Source organism: Convolutriloba macropyga, chromosome 5 (assembly GCF_964194025.1).
Source record: "Convolutriloba macropyga chromosome 5, txConMacr16.3, whole genome shotgun sequence".
Lineage (NCBI taxonomy): Eukaryota > Metazoa > Xenacoelomorpha > Acoela > Convolutidae > Convolutriloba > Convolutriloba macropyga.
In genome coordinates this window covers 46,534,578-46,562,232 of record NC_134472.1, presented here as the reverse complement: position 1 = coordinate 46,562,232, position 27,655 = coordinate 46,534,578, and the positions used below count along the sequence as shown (strand labels likewise).

The window sequence follows — 27,655 nt, the reverse complement described above, 5'->3', positions numbered from 1 at the left end:
TTCCAGTTCCTTCATTTGCATTTCTAGCTCTAGCTTCCTCCGCTCGAACCGTGCCTGTTCCAGTCGCATCTTGGTTTCGAATTCGATATCGAATTTTTTCATCATTTCCTCTCGCCTTTGCTTTGCTGAAGATGTTTCCGAAACATTCTCCGTCTCTTGGCCACTTGCTGTTGCTCCATTTTGCACTGTTTGAGCAACTGGGTTGTCCGTTGGGTAGTTGTTGTTGCTCTTGCTGTCGTTCACTGCTTGAGCTGTGTTGCTTTGCTCTGCATTCATTGCTGCTTGCGTGCCTTTACTTATATAGGCAAGCCAATGATAGTCCAAACTTGCTTTGCACTGCCTTGCTTCTTTCAGATGTTCTTCAACGAAATTTGCTTGGTAGGGCACAAGCTTGTTTCGACGCTGCAGTTGCTTGGGTTTTTCTTCCTCTAGAAGGTGAACAGTCTGTTGGTAGAGGACCTTTAGTTTGTTGGGTCGATCTGAATCTTCAATTATTTTGTAGCCAATCCCTGTTTTGGTGTTGACTTCTTCTAATAAATCTTGGAACTTCTTGTCGTACCTTTGTGCTGTTGATTGAAGCTCCTCTGTGCTGATTGTGTTTAGATTGCCTGATTGCCTTTTGCTTTGCTTGCTCCTTTTAAGCGAGGTTAGTTCTTCAACGTAATTTGTGAAGTGCACTCGCAACTTTCGCTCTGCCTCACTGGCGTTGCGCTGTTGATTTGTTTGATTCTCTTTTGGGGTTGCCTTCGGCCATCTCTTCATCAGATTGGACAGCAGTTTGCCTTCCACTGTCCGGGTCGGCGGACCAAATGTAACGGCTGCTCTCCTATCAAAGTCAAGGAAAACTTTACACCGCCCAGTTCGTTTCAGCGGTTTCAAATCTGTCCGGATATTGTGTTTTTGCAGTTAACTTTTGTGAACTGTATTATCCGCTATACTGTAGAATACCGTTGCATTACTTGTTGCTCAATTACTTCTGATAACTAATTGCTCAGCTTTGCTGAATAACAAACTTGTTTCTCTCAGAATAACAAAATAATTCAAATTGAAACAATCAAATTTTTGTTGAGTTTTGTTAATAACTCAAGTTATAAACCGAATATAGGAATTCCCGTTCATACAAATTGTAGCCTTGTAAATTGGCTATACTTCTACAAAGTTTCAGCTTTCTGCTACAAAGATTACAGAAAGGGGCTCAATTACTGTAACTATAGGTGAACAAGAATAATAATTTTTCTAACTTTAATGTTAGCAAGTCTCTCTATTGGTTTCAATAACACCAATGTTGAACTAGAGTAGACTTCGTTAAAGCCAGTAAGAAAAACTGACTTTATGCTTTGCACAAATTTTCTCTTACTTAGGAACTTCGTTCCTCAGAAAGAAAGTTTTGAGAATATCAAAGTTAATTCTCTTTTCACAAGTCAAAGTAAAGTTAAAACTGTACAATCACTAATATGATCTACAGAAACAAGACACGATAACAAGTAATTTACCGCTCAAGAAAGTGTGCTCCAATACGCACTGTATGTCAGTTTAATAAGACAAAATTCACAAGTTTCAACTGATTTTTGGTAGTTTTTCAAGCTCCTTTTATGCTGCTAGTCACGTGGATTTGCATGTCAAATTCAACTGTTGATTGGTTGTAGATAATAATGTCGACAGAATGTGAACACTTTTCCATAACGTCACTTTTTCAGTGTAAATTTGATGTCATGGGAAATTTGTTAACCATATAGAAGTTTTGTCGAATATTCTGTATCAATAACAGGTTGATTCGCAATCCAATCGCAAAGAATCTGATGCAATACTGTTAAGTCGTAGTATTGTTTTGCTGGTTGTTGAGGTAGTTCGAGTTTGAGTTATAGTTTGACTTCATGAATGACGATTGTGTACTATTAATAGTTGCTAAATTTAAATGTTGATCAAAATGAACAAATCCGTATGACTTCGATAGAATGTAGCATTAAATTTCGCTTGTCACGCTATTCTAGCTTTAAGGCTTGAAATGGCCTTGAAGCGCTATTCAATTTGATTTCTGAGTTGTTAAGCTCAGCCGCAATAACTTCAGCTTTCACATGAGTTGCCAGTCAAAACACACTAGTGAAATGTTTTCGCTCAATAAACGAGCCAAGCCCAAGACAAAAAATGGATCCTGAAGTTGACTCAGTGTCGCCTCAACTAGCATCGGTTTTGCAAACTTTTAAAACCAAAACTTGATCCGTGAACTCTCACTGTTATTGGGGCGTAAAAAACTTCTGATTCGGACATTGGCTAAAACAAAAACCAACCTTATAGACTGGTTGCATATTTTACCAGTACACATTTTTATTTATATTAGCATCTCTTAGATATTATTTAACCATTAAACATTGATGCAAATTGTCAGTTGATAAATTTAATCTTCCAATTTAAAAAAAACACGCAAATCTTATATTCTTTTGAGATGACGGAAATGTGGTGCTTGAACGCACATGCATTTTTCAATTTCATAAAGTTTAACGCTAATTCACTGTCTAACTATTACGTTTGTGTAAATCCTTCATTTGTCTTTAGCAAAGCTGCCTGCTGAGAATTTAAACTAATTTCTCGTTCAAAGTTCACCAAAAATATATATTAGAACATCGTAGTAAGACACTGTTTAGTTGAATCTTACGGAAATGCACATTTGGGATTTTTTTTCTGATTTTATTTTTCACAGCCAATTTAACTTCTGAAATTTTTATGTGATTGAAATTAGTTCTGAAGTTGTCTTCAGTTTTATGTCATGGAATGAAATAAAAAGCTAGCAGAGGAAAACAAAAACAAGATTTTCAGTCACATCTGCCATCAAAATACTTTTTACTGCTATTAAATCTCCACTTTTTGTTAGTTTTTTTTTGGATTTTTAGCATTGGTATAGAATGTGAATTGAATCATCTTTAGACAAAACCTGAGTTCACATAGAACATGAGGAAATCTTACAACCGAATGTGATATATCCATTCTCATGGAGCTGCTGGTGTAGACAAAAATCAGTGATGTAGTTTTGTTGACCTTAAGATCTTTATATTTTCCACTGACTCTGTTCTCAGAGAACACTCTGATGAGCTATGACCGTAACAGTAATTTGCAATAACCTAGCTCAGCTACAACCGAATTAGTCAGAGTCAGTAAAATTTTGAGTAGAATTTGCAAATTCCCAAAACTTGTGTTGTTGCGCTAAGGTTTCTCGTCGACTATGAACTGAGCGCCCAATTTTTCAAAATTGATGATATTTCACGAGCCATTAAATGATAGTAAGTCTGAAAGAGTCAGCGTTATTATTAGGCGTCATAACTTTACAGTGTAAAGAATGGTTGTTCTAAAATGTTTCTTGTATTACCATAGCATTATTCAAAGCACATTAGTTTTAAAAACCATGAATTAAGTTCAAAAATTTATACGGAATTGGTCATAGAAACAATCCATACCAATATTGTTTTGAATCGGTGTCATTTAAAAGCCAGCAAGCATGCGTCCAAACAACAGCTCAACAATCTCTGCCTTATTTTGACTTCATGGAGGTTTGTTGTGTGCTGAAAGACTTCCTATTATGATATGCACTCTAATGAGTTGAAAATTTGAACTCTGAACACTCCTCAAAGCTAAACTCTATTTGTTTATCTAGGAATCAAAATAAAACGCTATTCTTTGACCCTTACTTTGAAGATCTTAGCTGCTCTTATTCAGCAAAGTGCCATTTACAAACTGTGAAAAAGTTCATTTAGCAGAACATTAAAACGACAGAAAATTGAGAACGATATGCCAGTCTCTATAGTTTTTAAATAATCTCTACACTTAGTCAAGAAAGTTAATCTAGTCGGTTTTAAACAATTTTTATTATGCAAAATAAAGTGCAAAATTCAAGGAAAGGTAATACACGGTTTATTCTTTATCTTCACTGGAAGTATATTTTTCCTAGGACCTTGACTGGTATATATGACTGGTAAACTGTTATCATCGAATAAGTGAACTCTCGAGAAATCATTGCATTGTTTTTTTTTGACACCAGATCAGTCGCATCTCCGCAGGTCAGAAATCTGGAGCTAGAAAAAAGGTTTGTCTGACGTTGGAAGAATTACAGACAAACGCATTCTGTCACATCCAAAATCAAAATACCTCAATAAAACTAAGAGGTCAACCACGGTGATAAGAGTATGACTTATTTTTAAGTTTTCCCTAAACAAAAATCAACAGAAATTTATTAGTCAATTTTTTGCTAGCAACAAAGTCCACCAGATCAGAAACAATCAAAATATAAATTCAATATAAATTAAATTATAAATTAAAGTTTTGCATGCTAGTATTAAATTTATTTTTAAATGCATTACAAAATTTATGATAAAAGAATAATATTTCCTTAAGAGGTACATCCGCATGTTACTAATTTCAACAAGTGTTAACGAAAATAGTCAGTGCTCTTTGATCGATAATTCAAGCCAGATACAAAGGCTCCACAATGGCACCCAATGTTGATGAAGTTTAGTTTTGAAGGTTAATATGAATAATTACAATAAAAATTGTCAATTTTGCAAAAATTTACAAACTGGCATGCATTTGACATGCAAAATTTTACCGACAGCAGGAAAATGAAAACGAAATGAGGTGCTTTTGGAGCGCGTAACCTAGTGTAACCTAGTGGAACCTCAATTTCCAACGCCAAACATTCATTTTTTTAATTATTGTATTGATAATTTAATTATCTTATAGAACACAGGTACGAAAGATTCAGAAAATTCAAGTCTGATTAGTTTAGTTCTGTTCATGCGTTTTTGATAAATGTCTCTGTGATTATAACAGCCATTCTTCACGTCTTTATAATATGTTATTGTCCTTAAGTTTAAACCAGAACCACATAGGATTTCTAAAGTGAACGTTGATGTGAGTGAAAATGCAGGCTCATATTGTTTTTAAATCAAACTTCTCTACCAGAAAACCTGATTTTTGATGGAATTTTTCAGCCTCTGTGAAAAAATGCTGACAGAGTTCTCAAACATTTGTAATATTGTTTCAATTAAATAGTATATTAAATACCGACATGTTAAAAAACTATAACATGAGTTAATAAAGCTTGACTTAGAATAAACAGTTTTAGCACTGTTTCGTTTGCATTAATTCGCATTAGGATCTTCTTTATGAGAACAGACAAAGACAAGTTCAAAGCTGAAGACTTATTGGTTTTTGGTTCTCTGCAAAAATGTAGATTGAAAACGAAAAAATTGCAAGCAAAATTTGAACAGTTTATTGGTACGATTAAAGCGTTTTTGAAATGATTGCAAAAAATTTACTCAAATTTAATAAAATTACGAAAAACTTCATATAAAATTATTTTTAAACTTCTAAGCAGCTAAATTTATATATTTATTTTCCTTATTGCAAACTTGTGCAGTTTCCATATATAAATGTTTTGAGTTTTGAAACGGAAGCTTTAGTAAATTGTTTTTATAACAAGGAGTCTCCGTAATGTTCGTTTGAACATAATGTTCCCACCCCAATCATCCAGTTTTTTCTGTTTCAAAAATTCGAATACAGTTCGAAAACATTTGCTGTGTGAGTTTAAAAAATGTCACAAACTCAACAAACTGAAAGCACTAAAATAATTTTAAAATGCCACACTTGAGGATCTATGAGTAAAAGAAAAGCCAAGCATCAAAAACACAAAACGACAAAAAAGCACATATGGTGGCAAAAAAATCAATATCTTTTCTTTAAAAAACGCTTAGTAACAAAGTAAAAAAAATATCAGATGAACACGTTCCTGAGCAGGTTAACTTGTTGTTAAGAAAAGGCAATCTGGACCTGTTCTTATCGAGACCGTGTAACAAGTCAACAAAATAAAGAAAAAGAAGGGACGGTCACAAATTCTTTATTCGTTTTGGATTTAAGTGACATCAAACTTCAATAAAAAAGTAATAAACATTCGCACTTAACTCCTTAGGAAGACGATTAGAGCTATCTTTTTCAAACTTAGTCGCACAACATAAAAAATAGCAAATAAATAAATATAGTTTCTATAATTAAAGGCAACAATTGAAGGCAGGATTCAAAAATTACAAATAAATTACAAAAACAAAGTGCTAAAGCCATTAAAAGAAGTCAACCGAAACGAATGTTAATGTCCAACTGCTCCAAATTGAACTTCGAAAGGGTCAGTTATGAATTGTTTGGATTGAAAAGACCAAAAAACCACAATTATTGACCACAATTCCAAACTCACGAAACTTTAATGAAAACTTGTAGTGGCAATGTCATAAAGGCGTTGGTTAAAAGAAAAAACCAGAAGATAATAAGGTTTGCTTCAATTAAAAATGGAAATTACCTGTTTGATTAGAATTAAGTCACACGTTGACAACAAAGAGAACAAAAACAGAACAATTAAAAACTATATCGATTTTTTTGGATATTAAATAAATAGAAGTCATTGAAACTCGAACCTCTCAAATAAAAATTTTTAAAAAAGTTCACTTATACATCCATAGGAATCCGTTGAAAACTTTCATTCCTCAGATTATGCTTCAGTACTACAAATAAAACGCCAATTAAAAACTGAAATCTAAGTTTTATATAAAAGTCGCATGATAAGTTTTGAAGGCATTAAATCCAGAAACAATTCGCTGAAAATGTCATATAAGTTCAATTGGCCTTTAAATCAAAGCCAAGTGGACTTGTTTTGAATGGTCTTGACAATGTAACAAAAGACCAAAAAAACAAAAAAATGTAAACTATCCAAAAATCATTAATATCTTATGGAAAGTTTAAACTATCGAAACCATAAAATCGTTATTTAAAACAAAAAAACAGCTGGACTTAAAAAATTTGTCACTCAAATTAGTATAAGAACACACATAAGCACCAATGGGTATCTATTCAATGAAAACGTTACATAGATTCATTAGAACCATAAAAGATTGGAGAGCTGAGTAATTAAACTACGCCATAAGACTACAGTCGCACAACATAAAAAATAACAAATAAATAATTATAGTTGATATAATTAAAGGCAACAATTAAAACAATTAAAAGCAGGATTCAAAAATGCACAAATAAATTACAAAATAAATTGCTAAAGCCATAAAAATAAGTCAACAGAAAAGAATGCTAATGTCCAACTGCTCAAAATTGAACTTCGAAAGGGTCGGTTTTGAATTGTGTGGGTTGAAAAGACCAAAAAACCACAATTATTGACCACAATTCCAAACGCACGAAAATTTAATGGAAACTTGTAGTGGCAAAGTCATAAAGGCGTTGGTTAAAAAAAACTAGAAGATAATAAGGTTTGCTTCAATTAAAAATGGAGTTTACCTGTTTGATCAGAATTAAGACACACGTTGACAACAAAGAGAACAGAAACAGAACTATTAAAAACTATATCGATTTTTTTTGGATATCAAATAAATAGAAATCATAAAAACTCGAACCTCTCAAATAAAAATTTTAAAAAAAGTTCACCTATACATCCATAGGAATCCGTTGAAAACTTTAATTTCTCAGATTATGCTTTAGTACTACAAATACAACGCCAATTAAAAACTGAAATCTAAGTTTTATATAAAGGTCGCATGATAAGTATTGAAGGCATTCAAAAAAAGAAACGATTCGCTGAAAATGTCATATATGTTCAATTGGCCTTCAAATCAAAGCCAAGTGGACTTGTTTTGAATGGTCTCGACAATGTAACAAAAGACCAAAAAAGCAAAAAAAATGTAAACTATCCAAAAATCATTAAAATCTTATGGAAAGTATAAACTATTGAAATCATAAAACCATTATTTAAAACAAAAAACAGCTGGACATTAAAAAATTTGTCACTCAAATTAGCATAAGAACACACATAAGCGCCAATGGGTATCTATTCAATGAAAACGTTACATAGATTCATTAGAACCATAAAAGATTGGAGAGTTGAGTAATTAAACTACGCCATAAGACTACATTCGCACATCATAAAAAATAGCAAATAAATAATTATAGTTGATATAATTAAAGGCAACAATTAAAGCAGGATTCAAAAAATGCACAAATAAATCACAAAATAAACTGTTAAAGCCATTAAAATAAGTCAACAGAAAAGAATGCTAATGTCCAACTACTCCAAATTGAACTTCGAAAGGGTCGGTTTTGAATTGTGTGGGTTGAAAAAACCAAAAAACCACAATTATTGACCAGAATTACAAACTCACGAAATTTTACTTAAAACTTGTAGTGGCAAAGTCAAAAAGGCATTGGTTGAAAGAAAAAACCAGTAGATAATAAGGTTTGCTTCAATTAAAAATGGAGGTCACCTGTATGATTAGAGTTAAGTCACATGTTGACAACAAATAAACAAAAACAGAAAAATTGAAAGTTATATCAATTTTTTTGGATATTAAAAATTAGAAGTCATTAAAACTCGAACCTCTCAAATACAAATTTTAAAAATGTACACTTATACCTCCAGAGGAATCCGTTGAAAACTTTCATTTCTCAGATTATGCTTTAGTAGTATAAATACAACGCAAATTAAAGACTGGAATCGAAGTTTTAAATAAAAGTCGAATGATAATTATCGGAGGTATTTAAACCATAAACAATTCACTGAAAATGTCATATATGTTCAATTGGGCTTCAAATCAAAGCCAAGTGGACTTGTCTTGAATAGTCTCAACACTGTAACAAATGACCAAAAGAGCAAAAAGATGTAAGCACTCTAAAAATCATTAAATTTTTATTGAAAGTTTAAACTATCGGAATCATAAAACCATTATTTAAAACAAAAAACAGCAGGATATAAAAAATTTACTCAAATTAGTATAAGGATACACATAAGCTCTAATAGGTATCTATTAAATAAAATTATTACATAGATTCATTGGTACCATAAAAGATTGGAGAATTGACTAATTAAACTACGCCATAAGACTACAGAAAAGAACAAAAGCTGGTGAAAATTTAAATTCCTAGAGTTTTTCGAAAAATGGGGCCATTAAAAATAAAAAATTCTCTTAAAGCATTATATTTGTTTATGGGCCATCATGTGAACCACCTAAAATGGATCTCTGAGTAATTGAAGGCCTGATTGAGAACATACTTGTTTGTATTTGGCTCAAAGAAAATTTCCAAAAAAAATTAAAAACGAGCACCCCAATTTAATCCGTATGCGTTCCTGAGAGTAAAAACCCTCGGTGAGACAAAAAATGGTGTTCTGTCGATGCGAGTCTATTAATATGAGTAAATGATTCAAATCTCAGCGCAATACAAAATTTACAAAAAGACTAATTCCTAATATATCAAAAATATTATTATCATTTTCAATATAATGTGATTTAAATTAGCGAAACACCCGAAGATTTTTAATATCAGAGCACTTTCGTAGAAAGCAAAAAAGCCTTCAATTGAGATTTGAGAAGTGAAGGTTTTTTGAGTAGTCTTTAGGTCAATACTTCCACTATGTTTGGACAACGTTGGCTAAAAGAATCATAATTGGTGCCATTCGAGTTAAAGAATTAAAAAAAATTATCACAATTTTAGATAAATTTTTAACCACATCAAACAGTGCAGCAATTCTCTTCTATCTTTCAAGGTAAAAACAGTAACACAGTCGTTAACAATTTAAAATTATTTCCCAAAAATTGTTCAAATTTTGGAGCGAAAACTCCGGAAAATGTAGATCGGTTATCAAGAGATTGTTGAAAAAAATTATTTTTGGATTAATACTCCGAAAAAGCGATTAGATAATAGAGTCATCTTTTCAATTTTGACGCTTGAGGACGTTGTAAAGATACCACTCACAACTCTGTGCGACAAAAATGTCAACCAAAATTGACTGAACAATAAAAGCCAGCTGATTATATAGTTCCTCCCCCACAAAGGCGCGGTCGAAACAATTAAAGTGCACTATGAATTCATTTTTGACTGTTTCGTTGATGTTCTGAATGGAAATAATACTTCACGTCTCTTAATTGAGACCCAATTTTACAACTATGGCAGGAAAAAGTGGCTGAAAAGTTGCTATAACTTTTTTTTATTGTGTTTCTTAAGAAATCACAGCTAAGAATATCCAAATCGAGTTTGATTTATCTGGAAATCATTCAGATGTAAAACTGTTTGGTCACAGATAGTCGAAAAAAGGAATTTCATAAAACTTAACGAAAAAGAGTTACCTACCTGAGCGCTTAGTCTTTTCTCAGAACATGATTGCCTGAAACTTGAAACACCCTGCCATATAAAAAATAGGGAAGCAAAAAAAATTGAATGAGCAGAAAGACGAATGCTGTTTGGTAGCAAAATTTCGCAATTTCGCTAAGTGTTCGACTTACAATGACTGCAATAAAGGCGAGATATGCGCACACAGATTTAAAAAAGTTTAAGTGCTCTGCTGGAATTGATTGGACTACAAACTGATTTTCAAAAGTCAACCGAAAGGTCCAGTCGGCAACAAAATGAAGATCCTAAAAAGTCCCTTCCTCTACATTTCTAAAATCTAGTAATTTCTCGTTACTTGAGGTAACACCTACCTATTAATATATCATTTACATTAACAATTTTTTCAAAAAAAAACCTGGAACCTATTTCGATCAGTGTCCTTATTTATACTCACTTTACGCTATTAATACAGCAGCAGCAATGCTGTTTTCTAATGTCGCGATGAACCAAAAAAATTAATTAAACTGAAGTTTTTGCTCAATATTTATCAACCAGGCAATTCTGACAATATTCAAATAAAAGAGCGACAAATATAACTTAATGGTCAAGTCAAATAATCAAAAGACTGAATGCAAGATAATTCAATTGTTTTTAAACTCCACATCTGATTGCAAAAGCAATTGAGATACTTAAGCCTAGTCTTCATTGATAACCTAGTTAGCAGTCAATCAGACCCCCATCACGATTGTCGCATGGGCGTAATTTCGTAAACGTTACTCATTTTTTTGCCGTTTTGATCCTAGATATATACGCAATTTAATCACAGTAAGGTTAGTATGGCAATGTTTTTCTCTCTATAGCATTTTATTTTAAAGCACTGTGAATGTTGTGGACGTACTGAGTTTTTTCAGATATACTGGACAATTTCGAGATGTAGATGAGAATTTATATGGTTGGAAGAAAGCATTTCAGGACATGGAGTGTATGAAGAAAAAATTAAGTGGAAAATTTTATCTTTTTAATTTTTCCTCCAGATCATTTCTTGAGCACTGTAACTAGATAGAAACTGCTTGTTAGATTTACACACAAGCTGAACCTTTTTCGAAAAAAATTTGAGATATCACAAACAACAGTTTCAAGACCCTATATTGCAACAAAAAAATGCTATCGTGAATTAGTCAACAGCAAGAGAAGGAGTGGTAGATTCTGGAACGGTTGGTATTTAATCTAGATCTGAATCTAATTGAAAATTTATAGACCATTTGGAAGCAGAGATTCCGGATTCAAACAGCGTTTTAGGAAAATTGAAAAAAAAAGTGTTGAACTTTTGGAAAGATATTGCAGCAGGTGTCTCTAGGAACTTGTATGAAGACGCTCTACTAGATGTAAAGAAAACTAAACGCGTAGTGACTGGTTACTAGAGAACTGAGTTGAAGTAAAAAAGGTTTTTATTTCACGTTAGTGGCGCTTTTTATAAATTCGTTAGGTCTACCTACCATAGTGTTTTTTTTTACATTGCGTAAACAAATACTAATTTGTTTTTGCTAAGGAAACAGAACTAAGGAATTTTTCTCTTACAGAAAGACAAGAAAACATATTCAGAACAAATTTTGATCCAGTTAACTTGACTTTCTTACTTCTCTATTGTTTTCTTAGTTCATAAACAACAATTTTCGAAAAAAACAGTCTACTTTAGTCTTGATACGCAGTGCATGTTTACAAAAGAGAAATTAAAATAAATGAAAAGGAAAATTAATTTGCACACAGAAAATAACGATAACTCATTGAGATAACTCATTGCAAATGAAGTAAACGGACCCGAATCAATTTCAGCTATAACCAATAGAAATGTTTGTTTGAATGTGATTATTGTAGAACAGGAAAACAAGTGAGCTGTACGCAAACAGATATAAACCCTACGTGAGAAATTTCGGATTGAAATTTTTATTAAAACGACAATTTATAACCAAAACGACAAAAGCCCGCCTGTGGTTCCGTCAGTATAGTCGTTTTAGCGTTAACCGAGCATACCAAATGTTTCTTGTTTCGAACCGATCAAACTGAAATTTTGTTGCGTTTCAAACCAAAAATGCTTTCTTAGAAACTTTTCATATTGTTTTTGTTCGGTCTTCTAAAGCAGGGAGCAAAACATTCTCTTACAAACTAATGGTCGGTTTTCCTGAGTATTGCGAGCACTGGGATTAGTTATAAGGATGAGTGGGTCGAGTAAGTATGACTAACGGTGACTGCGAATGACTTTGTGACACTGGCCAGACTGGAAAGAGTGAAGGCAATGGGACCACCGTCCAGCTTGGAGAGGAACAAGTTCACCTGCAACATCCAAAAACAGTCTTCACATCAATTTGATGACGTCACCTATAAACGCTATTCAATTTCCAATAGCATAGCGATAATCACAATTTCAACTTGGTCACGTGACATGTGCAGGCTTCTCCACTTCTTAGTAGTAAAAATGTTGGAAATGTTAACGTATACTGAAACGTCACCAGCAGATCTAAGAAGCTGAGAATTGAGACTCAATTCCATGATTAATTACTGCCAGTGAAAATTAAGTTTTCTATCACCCTGTTGTCTAACCAACTTTCAGTAATAAAAAACTCAAAAAACTAAAAAGCTTGAAAAGCTTGCTTAAATCAGGTTAATCGAGTTTTAAATTATGTCGAGAAAAAAAAACCGGAATCATATATTGGTTAAAAACTGTTTCCTTTTGTATCATCGTACTGAATTCAAATTCTTGCGCAATTCTTTCTCATGAAGTTGATCACTAAAATTTTATCAAAAAGAGAATCAGAAAACGGATTCTGCAAAATTCTGTTGTCTAAAAAAGAATGGGAACGTAACCAAAGAAACGATAACAGCTTAACACCCCATTTATCAATAGTTTGCGGTTTCGTACATTACAAAAACTTGTTTTTCTAAAATAGCACAAACAGCGTCAATCGGTTATTCAGTGCGAGAAGAGTGTCATTGAAGTGACCCAACGTTAAGAAAGCCCTTAAACTTGATTTATATTCAATGAGAATCGGAGGCAGAAAAACGTCTTTAGGTATCCTAATGTGTTACCCCAGACGAATTCCAACGGTTATCTTGTAAGATCTTGCAAAATTATTGCAAATAACGTTTATCTCGCAAAGTGCAAGATCCGGATGCAAGATCTTGAAAAATAACCGTCCAATTTTGACTGGTAGTACAAAAATGAACCATAGTTATTTTGCTCAAAGTACCATGATGCTGCGTACCATGAATTTTTCATTGTATATTTTTTTAATTTGTTATTTTAAAAATACTGATATTGGTGTTAAAGATAGCAATAAAAAATAGCATAACGGGCTGAGATGCTAAGATTCTGCGTACAATTCTTGCTGAAGTAATTCAGTTACAATTTTGAGTTTTATGTTAAAGTTAAAAACTATCAATTAGCATTTACAATGATATCTTTTGTATCAATACATTTCTATGAGTCCTTCAAAATTTCCTTTCAAAAACGTTCTATGCAAATTATTTGAACATGTCTTTGGTGTTCTTCCACGTTTAAATCGAAGAAGTAAGCTGTTGTGAAATTGAAATAGCTTGTGCTACAAATGAATCGACTAAACACTATTTATCCTAAGGTTTTTTTGTTATCACAAAGAGTAATAATGCTTTAAGAAAAATTATAAGGATTGGTCCGACCAGTTTCTCACCAAATCCACCAAGCTAGCTAGAGTCATGTCGCCCTATAACTACATCAATGTATATTGTAAAATCTTTATGAATTTCAGCACTATTAAGTAATAAAATGACCGTTTCCAGCGGTTCTGTTCAATTAGTAGATAATTTTATAGTCTCATCTAATAAAATTAATTGAATTATCTAAAAATATTAAACAAGCTAACTTAATTGGCTGTTTAATTTTTTATCGTTGATATTATTCTGTGCTCTCTTATATTTTAACCTCAACTCCCTTAGAGGTAACCCTACTAAACAAGTAGTTCAGTTATGACAAACTAATTATAAAAATCTTTCCTCAAAAGCTGTTTTTTATATATTTGAATGGTTTATGAGTTTTGTTTAAAACTTTCACAATTGCTTCAATCCATTATAGATGAATTTATAACAAACTTTGTACAGAAATAAAAAAAATTGATCTTATTTTCACATTATTAAGTAAATTCAGTTTTGCTAACTTGACCAGCGATTTTGTTAGAGTAAATACAGGATGCTGTGGAGCTGAATTATTTCGCTTAAGCTGGCGAATTTTTATTGTTCAGAAATATAAACGATCTTTAACAGAAAACAAGTAAATTTTGAGTTTATCTCAAATTCGATGCAAATTTAATTAAGTCGGTTCAAGAGATGCTTTTTTGTACTAGAGTCAACATAGCTGTTCATTAATTATTATGACAGTGATACAATTTCAATACAATTGTTCTAAGTATTGTTTAAGTTCAAAAAAATTCTCCTGCGAGGGAGGATGCCATTATTATTTTTAGTTAAGGGAACAAACATTTCATTTGAATAGTTACAAATATCAGCTTTTATCAAATTTCTCCTCCCAAATATACACTGCCATTCTTTGGTCCCATATCGCCTGTCAATGCCCTTTCAGCTCGTTTTAATGTGAAAAAGTAGCTGCGTCAAAATTATATAGGAAATCCGCTGGATTCGCTGAAATGTGCAGAAAAATTATGAAAGCGTTGATAGTTTTAAAATGCAGGCCAAACTCAACATGTTCTGTACATAAATTTAGCTCATTTTCACACATTAGGCAGTCCAAACCCAGTGGTAAAAGCAAGTGAGCAATTTGAAATGTCCAAGAAAACATCGTTCCTGATTTCGGAGTCCATTTTGAATGAAACGAAATTTGACGTCGACGCACACAAAACTCACGTTCGCAGCAGCAAACAAAATTTTCAGCTTGAAAAAGAGTCCCAGCAGAGTATTACATGTAGGAATTTGTTGAAAGAAGCATGCTCATCAGAGAGGAAAAGAATGGAGCGGAATTTCAAAACTGGAATCTTTTGTTGGTTAACAGCAAAAGTGTCAGAGAGAGACAATTTTATTTTGTTGAAGAACGAGTTCCAAGATTCCATGGCGCTAAGATACGGTTTTTCCCCTAACAAACCTCCCTGTAAAATGTGAATGCTGTGGTGACGATTTCCATGTTCAGCATGCCCTCATTTGCAAAACAGGAGGCTTGATTACACAAAGGCATAAAGAAATTAGAGATTTATTGGAAGACCTATCGTGCCTTGATTTGACTTACACACAAAAAAACCAGTAATTCGTGAACAATCTGAGAATCAGAGAGCGTTAAGATCTTCTCATAAGAGGTGTCTTGAGCCTGCAAGAAACTGCCCTGTTTAATATTCGTGTCACAGACACTGAGGCAAAATCTTACAGCAACAGAAACCCAGGGGATGTGGTGGAAAGCTGCACTGACGAACAGAGGAGAAAAAACTCCGATTCCTGTCAAGAAAAACATATCGCTTTTACTCCGTTATTTTCAGTGTTGACGATATGATGGCCAGAAAGAGCAAATTTTTTCTCAAAACATTGTTGGAGAGACTCGCTTCAAAATGGGACAAGCTTTGCAGCATTATCATGAACTGGGTCAACCTGAGATTGAATTTAGCAATCCTAAGGGCCTCAAATCTGTGCTAAGAAGAACTAGATCTAAATGGAGATCGTTTCGGTATGAAGATGGAGTTTTTATACCTTGAAGTAATATTTTGACGTTCCAGTTGTAATCGGAGAAAAGTTATCAAATGTTTATCGGCGTACATGTAGACTAAATTCCTACTCGCATGGATTTCGAAATCTTTTTTTATGTCACCCAATCAGTAGGAACAACAAATTTTAGCGACAATTATTAGCGCTCTGATGTTTTTGTCACCCAATCAGTTGGGACATCAACCTTTAGTCAAATTGACGATAATGCTTGCGCGAGCAACCTAAAATGGGATCAATTTGAAAATGTCATTAACCAAAAAACAACAGCATGTATCCTAAAGAAAGAACTCTAGTTATGTTAATGCCTCCAATCACATGTTTTTGTTCTTACCTGAACGAAGTGGGGAGAACAAAAGCGTATTGTAATAGAGGCCTACGAACAAGCTGAATATTGAGCGCAGTTCTTACATATTTGCAGCGCATTTCAGGAGAGTTTTACATTGAGCTGAGATTTTTGAAAATTCAGTGGACTTCTGTGCATTTTTTAAAATGTTCATAGGTTTTCAACACATTTCAGCGCATTATTATGTAAAGTTTTTGCTCTAAAACTTTGAAAAATTTAGCGCATTTCAGCGAATTTTTTACTTTATTTTCAGAAAATATCTCGACCCAGATTTCGCACAATTTTTTTTAATATTGTTTGTATATTAATTGCGTTCTTAATGTTGTTTTGAGTGATTGATGCTGTCATCCAATCTTTTTATTAGGTAATTTACAACAGCTATGCATAAACACTTTTTGGTTTCAATAGCATGTGCAAAAACCTCTATGAGTGTTTTTGCACTGATTGTGTTTCTTGCAGTAAAAAACTGGCCCGTACAATAACTGGATCTATTCCGTTTGTGCCCCCCAGCTTAGTGGGTGCATATTTTTTTATTGTTTGCACCGCCCCCCCCCCCCCCCCCCAAGACGCTCGTACCATATTTTTACACAATGATTTACCATGTATTGACACGTGCTCTGTAACTGGGGGGAGCATAACTTACTGGGGGCACAAACGGGATCCCAATAGTTATATCCCAATACTTGGATCCCAATAATTATATTCGAACATGAATGTGCAAATACAACAATTATAGATAGTCATATGGACATTTTCCGTTTGTGCCCCCCTCTCAGTACGTTACGCTCCCTCCATAGTTACAGAGCACGTGTCATTACATTGTAAATCTTTATGTACAAGTATGGCACGTGCGTCTGGGGGGTGCAAATAATAAGGAAAAGATCCGATCATATTCATAGGGGAAAGGGTGAGGAAAATCATATAGGAAAGAAATACATTAAATACTTTGACGTCAGAAAGAAATACACGATCAGATATCGAAAAGATACTATTTTTGGATGTTAGCAAATGATATATTAAATGATAAATAAATTATTCTCTTATAATAGTTCTCTATTGCGGGTATATGGCGTCTTTTGACATGTAGCTTAAAAGCTGTTGTTTTCCAGCGCAGGTTTTTGTTTTACTTGAAATGTTACGGAGTTGAGATGATTAGGTGTGCAATCATTTAATTCAGAATATCGAACGACATTTCATTTGTGTCTCGTCTTGAAGGAGCAGTATTTGATTAGTAGCTCATTTTGAGTTAATTTGTTTCTGCCTAAATCAATTCAATCCTCACCCTATAAAGCTTAAATTGATTAACTTTAAATTTACCCCCAGTATCTTTGTCGGGAGAGGTGTGTAGGAGTGAGGAGGAGGAGGAATTGAAGGGGGGGGGGGTGTAGGAAGGGGATGGCTATGAAGGTAACAATTGATGATTCTAGAGTATTGACCTGAAGTGCAAAGCTCTGGGGTGCATTTGAAGGAATCCTCAAATTGTATATGTGCTGCAGTGGCGCGTGTGCCTGAAACAAAAGGCAGAAATTACATACCATATATGGTCAAATTCACTGAAACAAAAAGATTTAATTCCCCGTCAGATGATTCAGACCATGAATCTTCGTTGTATTTATTGAACTATAGCAAGTAGGCGTGTACACGGAAATATAAAAAACATCTAAAGCAATTTAATGGGGATTAAAATTATGTTCAAGTTTTAGTTTTGACGATTCGGATGGTACTACCTAAGAACAACATGAAAAAGATTTAGAATCAGAATAAATTTGCACAGCCTTTTTTCTTCTTTGTAAAAAAATACTAATCAGTTTGAACTCCTAATTAGCAAACATAACAACACTATTCAACCGAACTCGAAAAATCTTCAAGAAAACGAGGAACATCGGTATTGACATCCTACAACAAAATTCGATTCATCCTTTACAATGTGATGCTATTGAGTCATTGGGCTGAGCAGAATCAAGGATTCGTTATTTATTTGCAAACATTCCATAACGAAAAGGCAAAACTTTGCGCGGAGAAATAGCGAAAATATTTTAGTGCTCTTTTGAAAATTTGACAGTACAAGTTGTTCCCTGACAAAACTACAAAAATAATCAAATTCATTAAATGAAAATTATTACTCAAAAGTGCTTAATATTGTGACAAAAGTTTTAGTGAAACTTAGTGAAAATTAGTGAAAGAATTTTATGAGCACAGAAAACAAAAAAGATGTCACTTATTTTCTTTAAAAGCAATACGCCACTTTTTTCAGCATTCATTTCAGAAAGGTCTGAATAATAGATTTTGCAAAAATTGTCAAGAAATAACCGATTGACATAAATATTTTAATGTCAGAATGTTTGACAACTGTCTGCAAATAAGCAAAATTTGCAATCAGTTTTACAAAACAGTCGTGTTTGTGTACTCGCTCTTTACATCTCCCTGAGAAAATAATTATCTATTGCAAAACGCTCAATTGTTTGTTATAACACTCAAACCCGACACGAAACTGTTTAGACAAAATTTTGATGTTTATAGTTCAAAGATGAGCTTCAGCAAAACTGTAAAAATTAAATATGAATTTGACAGATGAAGATGATAAAGTTGTTCAGCAGGAGAAAAAGAAACGAAGTTGACATTAATTTTCGAACAAATAGAGAGTGAACTAAGATCATAACATTGTACTGACTAAAGATAGATGGCAGGGGTTTTTTCCGTTGTACTATAATGAAATTGCTATATTGAACTTTTTTGTTATAATGAAATGTAATTCTTTTGATAATTCTGAAAAATAGTAGTTTGCCCGTAGCTGATCCCCTCCTTTAGTTGACTCAATAGCTCGTTGACAACTTGTTAACAGTTCAGTTCCAACACAAATGAAATGACTAACCTGAAAATTGAAAAAATTTAAAAGCATAAAATTAACGTGAAGTCGATTGCGTGAGCTAAATTTGTTATATTGAAGATAAAAAACTATTAACTAAAATGCTTCTATGCAACAATGCCACCAATTATTGACAACATTTCTTTCTAAAAAATACAATATAAAGAATGTGTGAGCTTGTAGTTTTTGACCAAACCTCAGCTTGAACAAACTAATCGCTTTATTTTTCTCCTTCGCAGATTGTTTCGGAAATCATTTTGTATAGTTTTCCAGTGGTCTTCAGAAATTCAGGAATTTTTCAAGATCATAGTCAATGCTCCGTTTGATAGATCAGCAACTATTTTGGTGAACGCTCTTGTCATACAAATCAATGAGGAGGCTTGTTAACCTTGCTCATCCCCATTTTCGGCTTTATTGTCTACTAAACGATGAAGAGATAGAAAACTTTCAAAAACTCAAAAATTTTGTTCAAAAAATAGTGTATGAAATAAAAAAAGCTGTCAACTGAAACCACTAAACGAATTGAACAATTCCGCATTTGATATTTGATGAGACTTGCTATTAACAGGAATACGGGAAAAGACAAAATCAAAGACAATCCAAACAAATAATTGAAGCCAAACTTCAATGTGGCCGTTTTTCACTACAAAAATTTAATACCAACGTCCAAAAAGGATCATATAAATCGAAACTATCTAATCTATCTTCAATGAGACTGGGAAACAAGTGGACAAAAAACGAACAAAAAGAGCAAAGCGAGAAAATCATATTTTTTTGAAAAGATTTAATTTCAAAATCATGCAAACGATCAACTAACAAGTGAAATCTTACCTCACATAAATTGTTTTATACCTCCATAAGAAACCATTGACACCTGTAAGTTACCAGAATATCTCATACGAATAAGGAAGACAAAAACAGGCAGAAATCAAGGAAACAAATTCTGCATGAAAACGAAGTTGAAGTCGTTAAAACCCTAATCTCTTCACTCAAAACGTTAGATTTGTTCAATTCTAACAATGTGATATTTGATCTGACATTAATGCAATATTGTTATAAGACAACAAAAAAAGGGCAAATGTCCAGGAAATTTTTTGATCAAAACTCGTAGTATCTTAAACGAAAAGCCATTACTTGGAGCATAAAAACGCTCCTAAAAAATTTTCTATTGCATTAAAAAAGAGGACTCGACCCCTTTTTGCTGAGTCTAAGATTCAAGCTGACAGAAAAAAAAGCTGCCAGCTCAAAAACCCATTGTTTTTAATAGTGTAACATTCATCAGATTTCATTTTAAAGTTACTGGATAATTATTTGTATCTCCTAAGGAAGCTAATTGGACGTGTCTTTAAGTCATAAGAATACAGAAAACAATTAATACATGCAGAACTAAAAATGTCTCAATTATTTTTACGCGCAAACATGTTGAAGCAAGAAAAATCACAAAATTTTCACTGAAATTATACAATATGTTATTTGGGAATCATTTGAACATCAGTGAGATCTGTCAATAATTGGGCCTTGATTTCGGGCAAAATTTTAATACCATTTTATATAATATGGAAGCAAAACTACCTCTCATTGGAGTTTGAGAAGGTTGCGTTAGCGGTTTTTTGCTTGTACTTTAGACAAATTTAAACAAAGTGGGCTTGAGGAGCATATTTGGTGCCATTGAGAAATTTAACCTGTTAGTCGGATCAAGCAGTTCATCAACACTCCTCTGTCTTTCTAGGTTAAACCAATAACACTATTGTTAAGAATTTTCACATATTTTAGGAAATACTGAAAAAGTGAACAAAAACAATTTAAATCAGTCCAATGTTCACCAAAATTTAAACTTTTATATATCCGCGGATAAAAGAAATTCAACAGCTAATTTCTAATTATGCATTCTACGGGCTTTCCAATGATACCACTCAAAACTCCGCTTGGTGAAAATTGACTGAACATAAGATTGAAAACAAACAAATGAAAAGCGAAAAGGTCTGATCCGAGGACCTCAACCTGGGTTGCCATTATTATGAAGGCTACCCTTGTCATGAAGGCCAACTGGACTTTTCTTTCGTTCAACTGACCTGTTCTACAACATTGCCTGCAAACCAGGACACTATAGCCACGTTCATTAAGCCGACAACCAGCCAGACAACCAAAGAAATAATAGGCAACGTCTCCCGCTCTTTCGTCAAACTGTAAATACTCAAACATGACAATGGCAGATTCGCAGTGAACGTCAAAAGCAATAAACCCGAGAATATCTTGTCGGCTTTAGTAAGTGTGTTGGTCATGTACTGGTGATGTGTTCGCAACTGCTCCAGATCGCGAAGTACGATTTCCTCGTTTTCCACGCATGTTTGCAGTTGTGTGGAAATGTTTCGGAAGTGTTCGCATAGAAGCATACAGGTAGCGACGAATATCACCAGTGGAAGGTTCATAGCGGCTGTGGCCAGCATGTTTAGACCTAAAACAGAATAAATAATTCAAAATCATCTTCCAACATCTTGTTTCAAATCATTCAAGTGGTCGAGGTTATACCAAGTGAATTCCGCTGAGAGTCATATTTTAGCGGTGAAAGAGGTGAATTTTTGTAATAATTGTGGCGAACTCAGCGGTGAAAATTAAAAGTTGCCCTCCTTCAATGCGATTCTAACAATAATTACCAACAGCTATTATTTAATCTGTGAAATTCAGTTTGTAGCGAAAATTGAAAACTTTTTCATATTTCGCAAAAATAGATACTTTTCATTTTTTCATATTTTCTTTTCTCATTTTTTCGATTCTTTTTTTTTCTTTATGGCAACTCAAACTTGCTAATTGAATTATAGAAATCTGTTAATATAGTTGTAGAGCATTAACTCTAACAAAGGTAGGAAACAACTCTCCTTGATTCCATACAAGAAACTTATATGTGTTCCTTGACTTCGTACTTTTTCATATACGGTTTGTTTGTGGTTCATCAAGGCCCTTACGACGTTTAATTGCGCATTTGTACTTTATTCCTGCAGGAATAGTTTATGATTTCCTGATTTTCACGCAAGAATCTTACTATGAAACACTTAACGATTTGTATGACATCAAATATGGTCCTTGTATGACACCTAGGAAGTGCCGACCCAGTAGAGCACTCTACTAACCGAGAAAGAAGAAGCATCCGGCTTTTGGGAGATTTTTGAATGGAACTGTGAGGACATCCGCGTAGGCAGAGGCACCGGCTATGTCCAGACAGTTGTGCACAATTGCACAGAATGTCCAGAACAAGTACAGGTTGAGAATGATGCGCATCTTCAGCTTCAGACACGTCCATGCACGCACGTCCATTTGGAAGGGGGACGCTCTAAACATAATTGGCACCATTTCTCAATCAAAAGTAAGCCATTCAGAAATCGGGTGCTTTCTCTGTCTGTCGTTTGATAACTGAGACACTCAGTTGTTTTGGACAATTGCGTACGCATTTTTTTTACCGTGCTATATCATGTTTTAGAACCAGGCTAATACCACATAGAGTATACTGGAAATTCTCAAAAATAAGTTTTTAAAACCCGCATGAGGCCTTTAAACGTACCTTAGAATATTTAGTGTGGTACTACGGCCCGTAAAAAATTAACAAGATCTTAGAGTGGTTTTCATCTGAAAATTGTGTAAGTAAGACTTTCCAAGTTTTTCCAAGTTCAAGCACCCTGGGATAACCGAGGTAAGCAATGAAGTCAGCATGTCATTGATTGATGGTTCAATCCCCTGCCTCCATTTAGAAGTCTATACAAGACTGAGTTCTCACTTAACCATAGCTCATTGTCAAGCACAACCTGACTAGTCTTGGTTGTAATATTGGTAGCAGGTTAATGTTTCAGACGTAAAAATGGCGACAGCCACCACAAAACTAATGAGGCTCGTAAAAGAACATTCTGAAATTTGGGGTATAACAGAAACACACAGCTGCCAACAGACTTCTGACAGAAAACTACTTTTTGATACTACAAATGAAGCTCCGCTAAAGAAATTAAGGAGAAACTGAATTATGCTAATTATTGTAACTTGGGAATTACAAATATACTTCTAGTAAAATAAACCTTCTATTCCTTTAGTAATTCTTGTGGCATGACCTACTGTGGCAAAAAACTCAATTGTTAATTAACAATGGAAATATGGCCAATCAAAACTGATATACGTTGTTTCTAGGGTTTTTGTAACTTCAGACAACACGCTCTCAAATCAAATACATAGGAAACAACTATTAGCATGCCAAAACATTGAGAACAATTCGTTGCCACCGTCTACTGGTACTAAATGTTGCCAGCAAACTTACGTACTTTTTTAACCACCTTTCACTTCTCCTATTTCGAAACATTGTACATAAGAAACGAACTTACGAACTCCAAGGCTGAAAAGGCGTCGCGGATCAATTCTGTTTCGGGCCCCAATGTTTTTTATGACACCCAGTTGCAAATTATATGTTTTTATATAGCACGTTACTATGTAAGAAAATAGCACGTGCGCCTGGGGGTCAAAAAAATTTATGCTTACTAAGCTGGGGGGGGGGGGGGGGGCGAAACAGAATAGATCCTAAATTGAAATTTTGATTAGTGTTTTCCGATTTTAAACTTAAATTTTAAAAATGGAATCTACCTTCTGCCGCAAAATATCTTTTTTGGAAGCGCATTCCGCAAAATTGCCGTAATTAGGTTTCACGTAATTTGGGAGCGCCTGTTGTTTTTCAAGTTCAAGGACTGGAAGCAAAAATCACTCATAATAGTGGCAAAATTCGTTTTCAATACTAATCAGATTTGAATGCCGAATTTGATTTCAAATCCTAAAGATCAATCCAAAAAGGAACCAAGTCAATTGGCTCAGAATGATACAAGATTTTACAAAGTTGCATCAAATAAAATTAACTAATGATGGAAGCATAATCAACAAAACATTTTTAAAAATGAAAGACGAGAACAAACAAGGAAAATAAATTGTACGACCCGTAATCTGCAGTATAATCTTTCATTATAGTAACTGTCCAAATTCCTTTCATTTCAAAAACTATAAAAATAATTTGTGAAATGCTTTACCGCCAAACGTAATTAATCATTTATTCGGAAGTATTTTCCATTTTAGGCTACTTATTCATCCTGTGGAAACACCTTTCAGGTAATTTAAGCGCTTTCCACATTGGGTGTCAAAAAGGAGAGGAAGTGCGAGCCACGTTCCTTGAAACTAGTTTTTTTTGCTACCGGTAGACGGTCGTAATGTTCACTTAGTTGTCATAATGAGCTTACGAGAGTCCAATTGGAAGCAAAATTGATGATAACATGTTGCTCACGGAAAGTAGCTCTCATGCAAATTTACCGGTTTCTAAATTATATCATCTAAATGTAAAAGAATAAGTAAAAATCAAGAAGAAAATGTGCTTTTTGTTAATATCTAAAGTTTAATAGAGCAGTTACTTCTGCCAATTACTTTAGGACTAAAAAAACTTTTGAAGATTAAAGATGAACTTATTTTGCTTTATAGAAGCCAACTACACAAAACTGACAGAACTGCCTTTAAAATTGAAAATAAAAATAGAAAAGCTGCAGTCGAGAAACCATATAGGATAAAGAATATTCTTTCCCTGATCCTAAATTGAGCTGAACATGATTCAAATGACTCGTAAACTAATTAGTTTCGAACAAAAAGATTTTCAATGCGTCAAATACTTTCAGAAACCGCAAACTGGGTTTAAATTTTGATTTTATTTATTTTTTTGATTTTTATTTGCACCCCAGGAAATTTGTGGTTTGCAAGAAAATATGAAAAGATTTTTCGTTGCACTGTTAATTGTCCATCACTTTCAAGATGCCATCAATTTTTTTCTGCAACGATAGAGAATACAGTTAGTTTTTAATTTTTCTGCGATTCAAATTTTGGCAATGTTTATATCAACAAAACAGAGAACAAGGAGCCGGCTGGTTAAACCATGTGACATTGAATACAATTGAAAACAACATTGAATACAATTTCTTTATAGGTTTGAGTTTACCCCAAATATAATTGAATCACATTAATATCATGAGAATTAAGGTTGTAGTCAGTCTATCTGTCTGCTTTTCATATTGCCTTACTATTTAGACATAAAATAGAGCCGTTCACGCAGATCATCATTGAAGCAAAGCACGCTTTAATCTTCTCAATAACCTCTTTGCTCCTGATTATTTTTAGCGGCCTTTAAATTTCGAGTTGAAAGCAATTTAACAAAAATATATAAAAGCTGATGAAAGCAAAAGAGAAATTAGCCAGCAATCGTTCTCTGTGACTTCATAGCCATGACCACTAACACACCAGTCGCCTAACAGGATCTTTCCCAGATCAAACAGTTTGGGAACAAAACCAACATTTTGGATGACTGCACTAACCATCATGTTAAAATTTACATGTAAAGATAGTTTAGTACTGGCCTCTGCTGATCCAATGACGTTTTCATACATTTGTGTTTGCAAGTCTATCAACTCTCATGGATCGCGAATTTTATATCGCGTAAGATATTATAGGACAATTGATCTTACTTGATAAAATAATCAAAGAATTCTCAATTTATATAGGTGGTCAGTGGTTTATAAGACGGGAATACCCAATTGCGCTCATAATAATTAATTTTTGAAGGGCGATGTCATATATAAAACTTATCAACTAACTTACAATAAAAATAAACTTCCTTGCTCATTATCTATTTATTCGATAGTTTTTATGAAATAACAACGTAATATTTTAACAAGGAAGCTCGCTAATGTGCGTTCGCACATGAAGTTCCGACCCGAGCTGATCTAGATTTTTGAATTAATTGTCAACCAAATGAAGAGATAACCAAAAATAGATGGTTGAGTTTTAAAAAATCGTTTCACACCTAAACTACTAATTGAATTACATAATGCAATGCCTCATTACAGCGCTCTTAAGATCTGCCAATAAAAAGACTCCGAGAAAAACCAAACAAAAAAAGCAAAACAAAAAATTAACGGCAACCACAATATCTAAATGTAAAAGCACCTAGTAAACAACGTCAAAATGCAATCAGATAAAACCTTAACTGCACAAATTTAATTTTATCTTTACTATACGGCAGATGGATGGGAACTTTTCCTAAATGAGGTTAGGTATCAAGTAAAAAGAAAAAGTAGTGAGGCGAATTTCAAAAATCTATCAATATTTTTTAAACCAAAAAATTTCAAACGTCTTAAAAATCATTAGATTTTTAATAAAATGATTCTCAATAAATTTACTATAAAGTCTTTACGAAACTGATAGGACCTGTCTTTGGTTAGACTAAGCCATAAAAACGGATTGAAGATGCAGAAAGCTCAAGAAATTACAAACAATCTGCGAAAACACAAACTATTGAGGCCATTAAAATCATTAGATATTATCTAAATATTGTTTTTTTTATTTCAATTGTTATCTATACCAATTGAGCTAAAATAATACTAAAATAATACTGTAAACTAAATAAATTCACTGCGGCCACATTTGAAAATATTTGAGCTCTGTTTTTACTTGAATGTGTAAAAGAAGAGAAAAATACACAAATATTGACCACTCGCAAAACATAATTGAAAACGCACATTTTCCACAAACAAAACATCAGTTACGGCATAATACCAATAGAAGTTTCATTTTTTGAATTACAAGGAGTTTATTGTGACCCCTCAATGATAGGAATTAGTTAGAAGTTGACAAAAAAAAACAACAAAAACTAAACAAAGAACAATGCAAGCAACAAAAAACGAAGAAACGAAAAAAAAAATGAAAAGATATAATATCATAGAATTGACAAAATTCGCAATGAACTGACTGCATGAAGTATTATCTTTCATGCAATCCTCAATTAGAGGCTTTTGCGACCCTTTAACATTTTACGACTACATAATGAATAAAAAACAGCAAAATTAGCAAAATCTAAAATAATAAGACAAAAGATTCGAAGTCACTGAAAAATGATTTTTTCTGTACAAAAGTTTTCATTCTCAAATAATTTTTTAAGAACAATAAGATTCCCCTTTAAATAAATATAAGGCCTCTTCAAAAAATCAACAAATGAGAACAAATATTTTAAAACCACGAAATCTTTGATGAAATCCGTAGTATCAACGACATTAATTTCAATAGCTTTCAAGGGAGGTCAATTAATACGCTATTTTATAACTCGCCTGGAAGGAAATGCTGTTTGTCGTCGACCAATCATCAATTGACCATCAGAATAAGTTTTATGACAAAAAAATGCTGTTTGTCGTTGACCAGTCATCACTAGGACATCGGAATAAGTCTTATGACAATGGAAACAATAACAAACAGAAGCAAAAACCAAAATTCGTTAGAAAAATGCGAGAAAGAAGTGCCGAAGCCATTTAATCCACAAACTTTTCGCTGAAAATTTTATGCATGATTTTTTAATTTTTTTTCTTAGCCAATGGGAACTATCAAAACTATAATAATGTGTAATTAAGGTGAAAGTTATCCAAAAATATTAAAAAATATGTATGAAAACTCGTTGAATCGAAGTCATAAAGCCAATAATTGAAAATCGAACAATTCAGCAGATTAATTTTTGTTGCAGTGGA

The 27,655-nt window shown here is 33.3% G+C and overlaps 1 protein-coding gene across 1 annotated transcript in view; it reads right to left on the bottom strand.

Annotated features, from left to right (window-relative positions):
* The window catches only part of LOC142340047 (uncharacterized), a 98,487-nt gene that overhangs the window by 41,430 nt on the left and 29,402 nt on the right, over positions 1-27,655 (bottom strand). Inside the window, exons 3-6 of the mRNA XM_075390447.1 lie at positions 22,211-22,410; positions 21,155-21,537; positions 17,653-17,724; positions 12,382-12,471 (exon numbers count right to left, since the gene is read on the bottom strand). Of these exons, the coding sequence (XP_075246562.1) occupies positions 12,382-12,471; positions 17,653-17,724; positions 21,155-21,537; positions 22,211-22,410 (745 nt within the window). The remainder of the gene's footprint in view (positions 1-12,381; positions 12,472-17,652; positions 17,725-21,154; positions 21,538-22,210; positions 22,411-27,655) is intronic.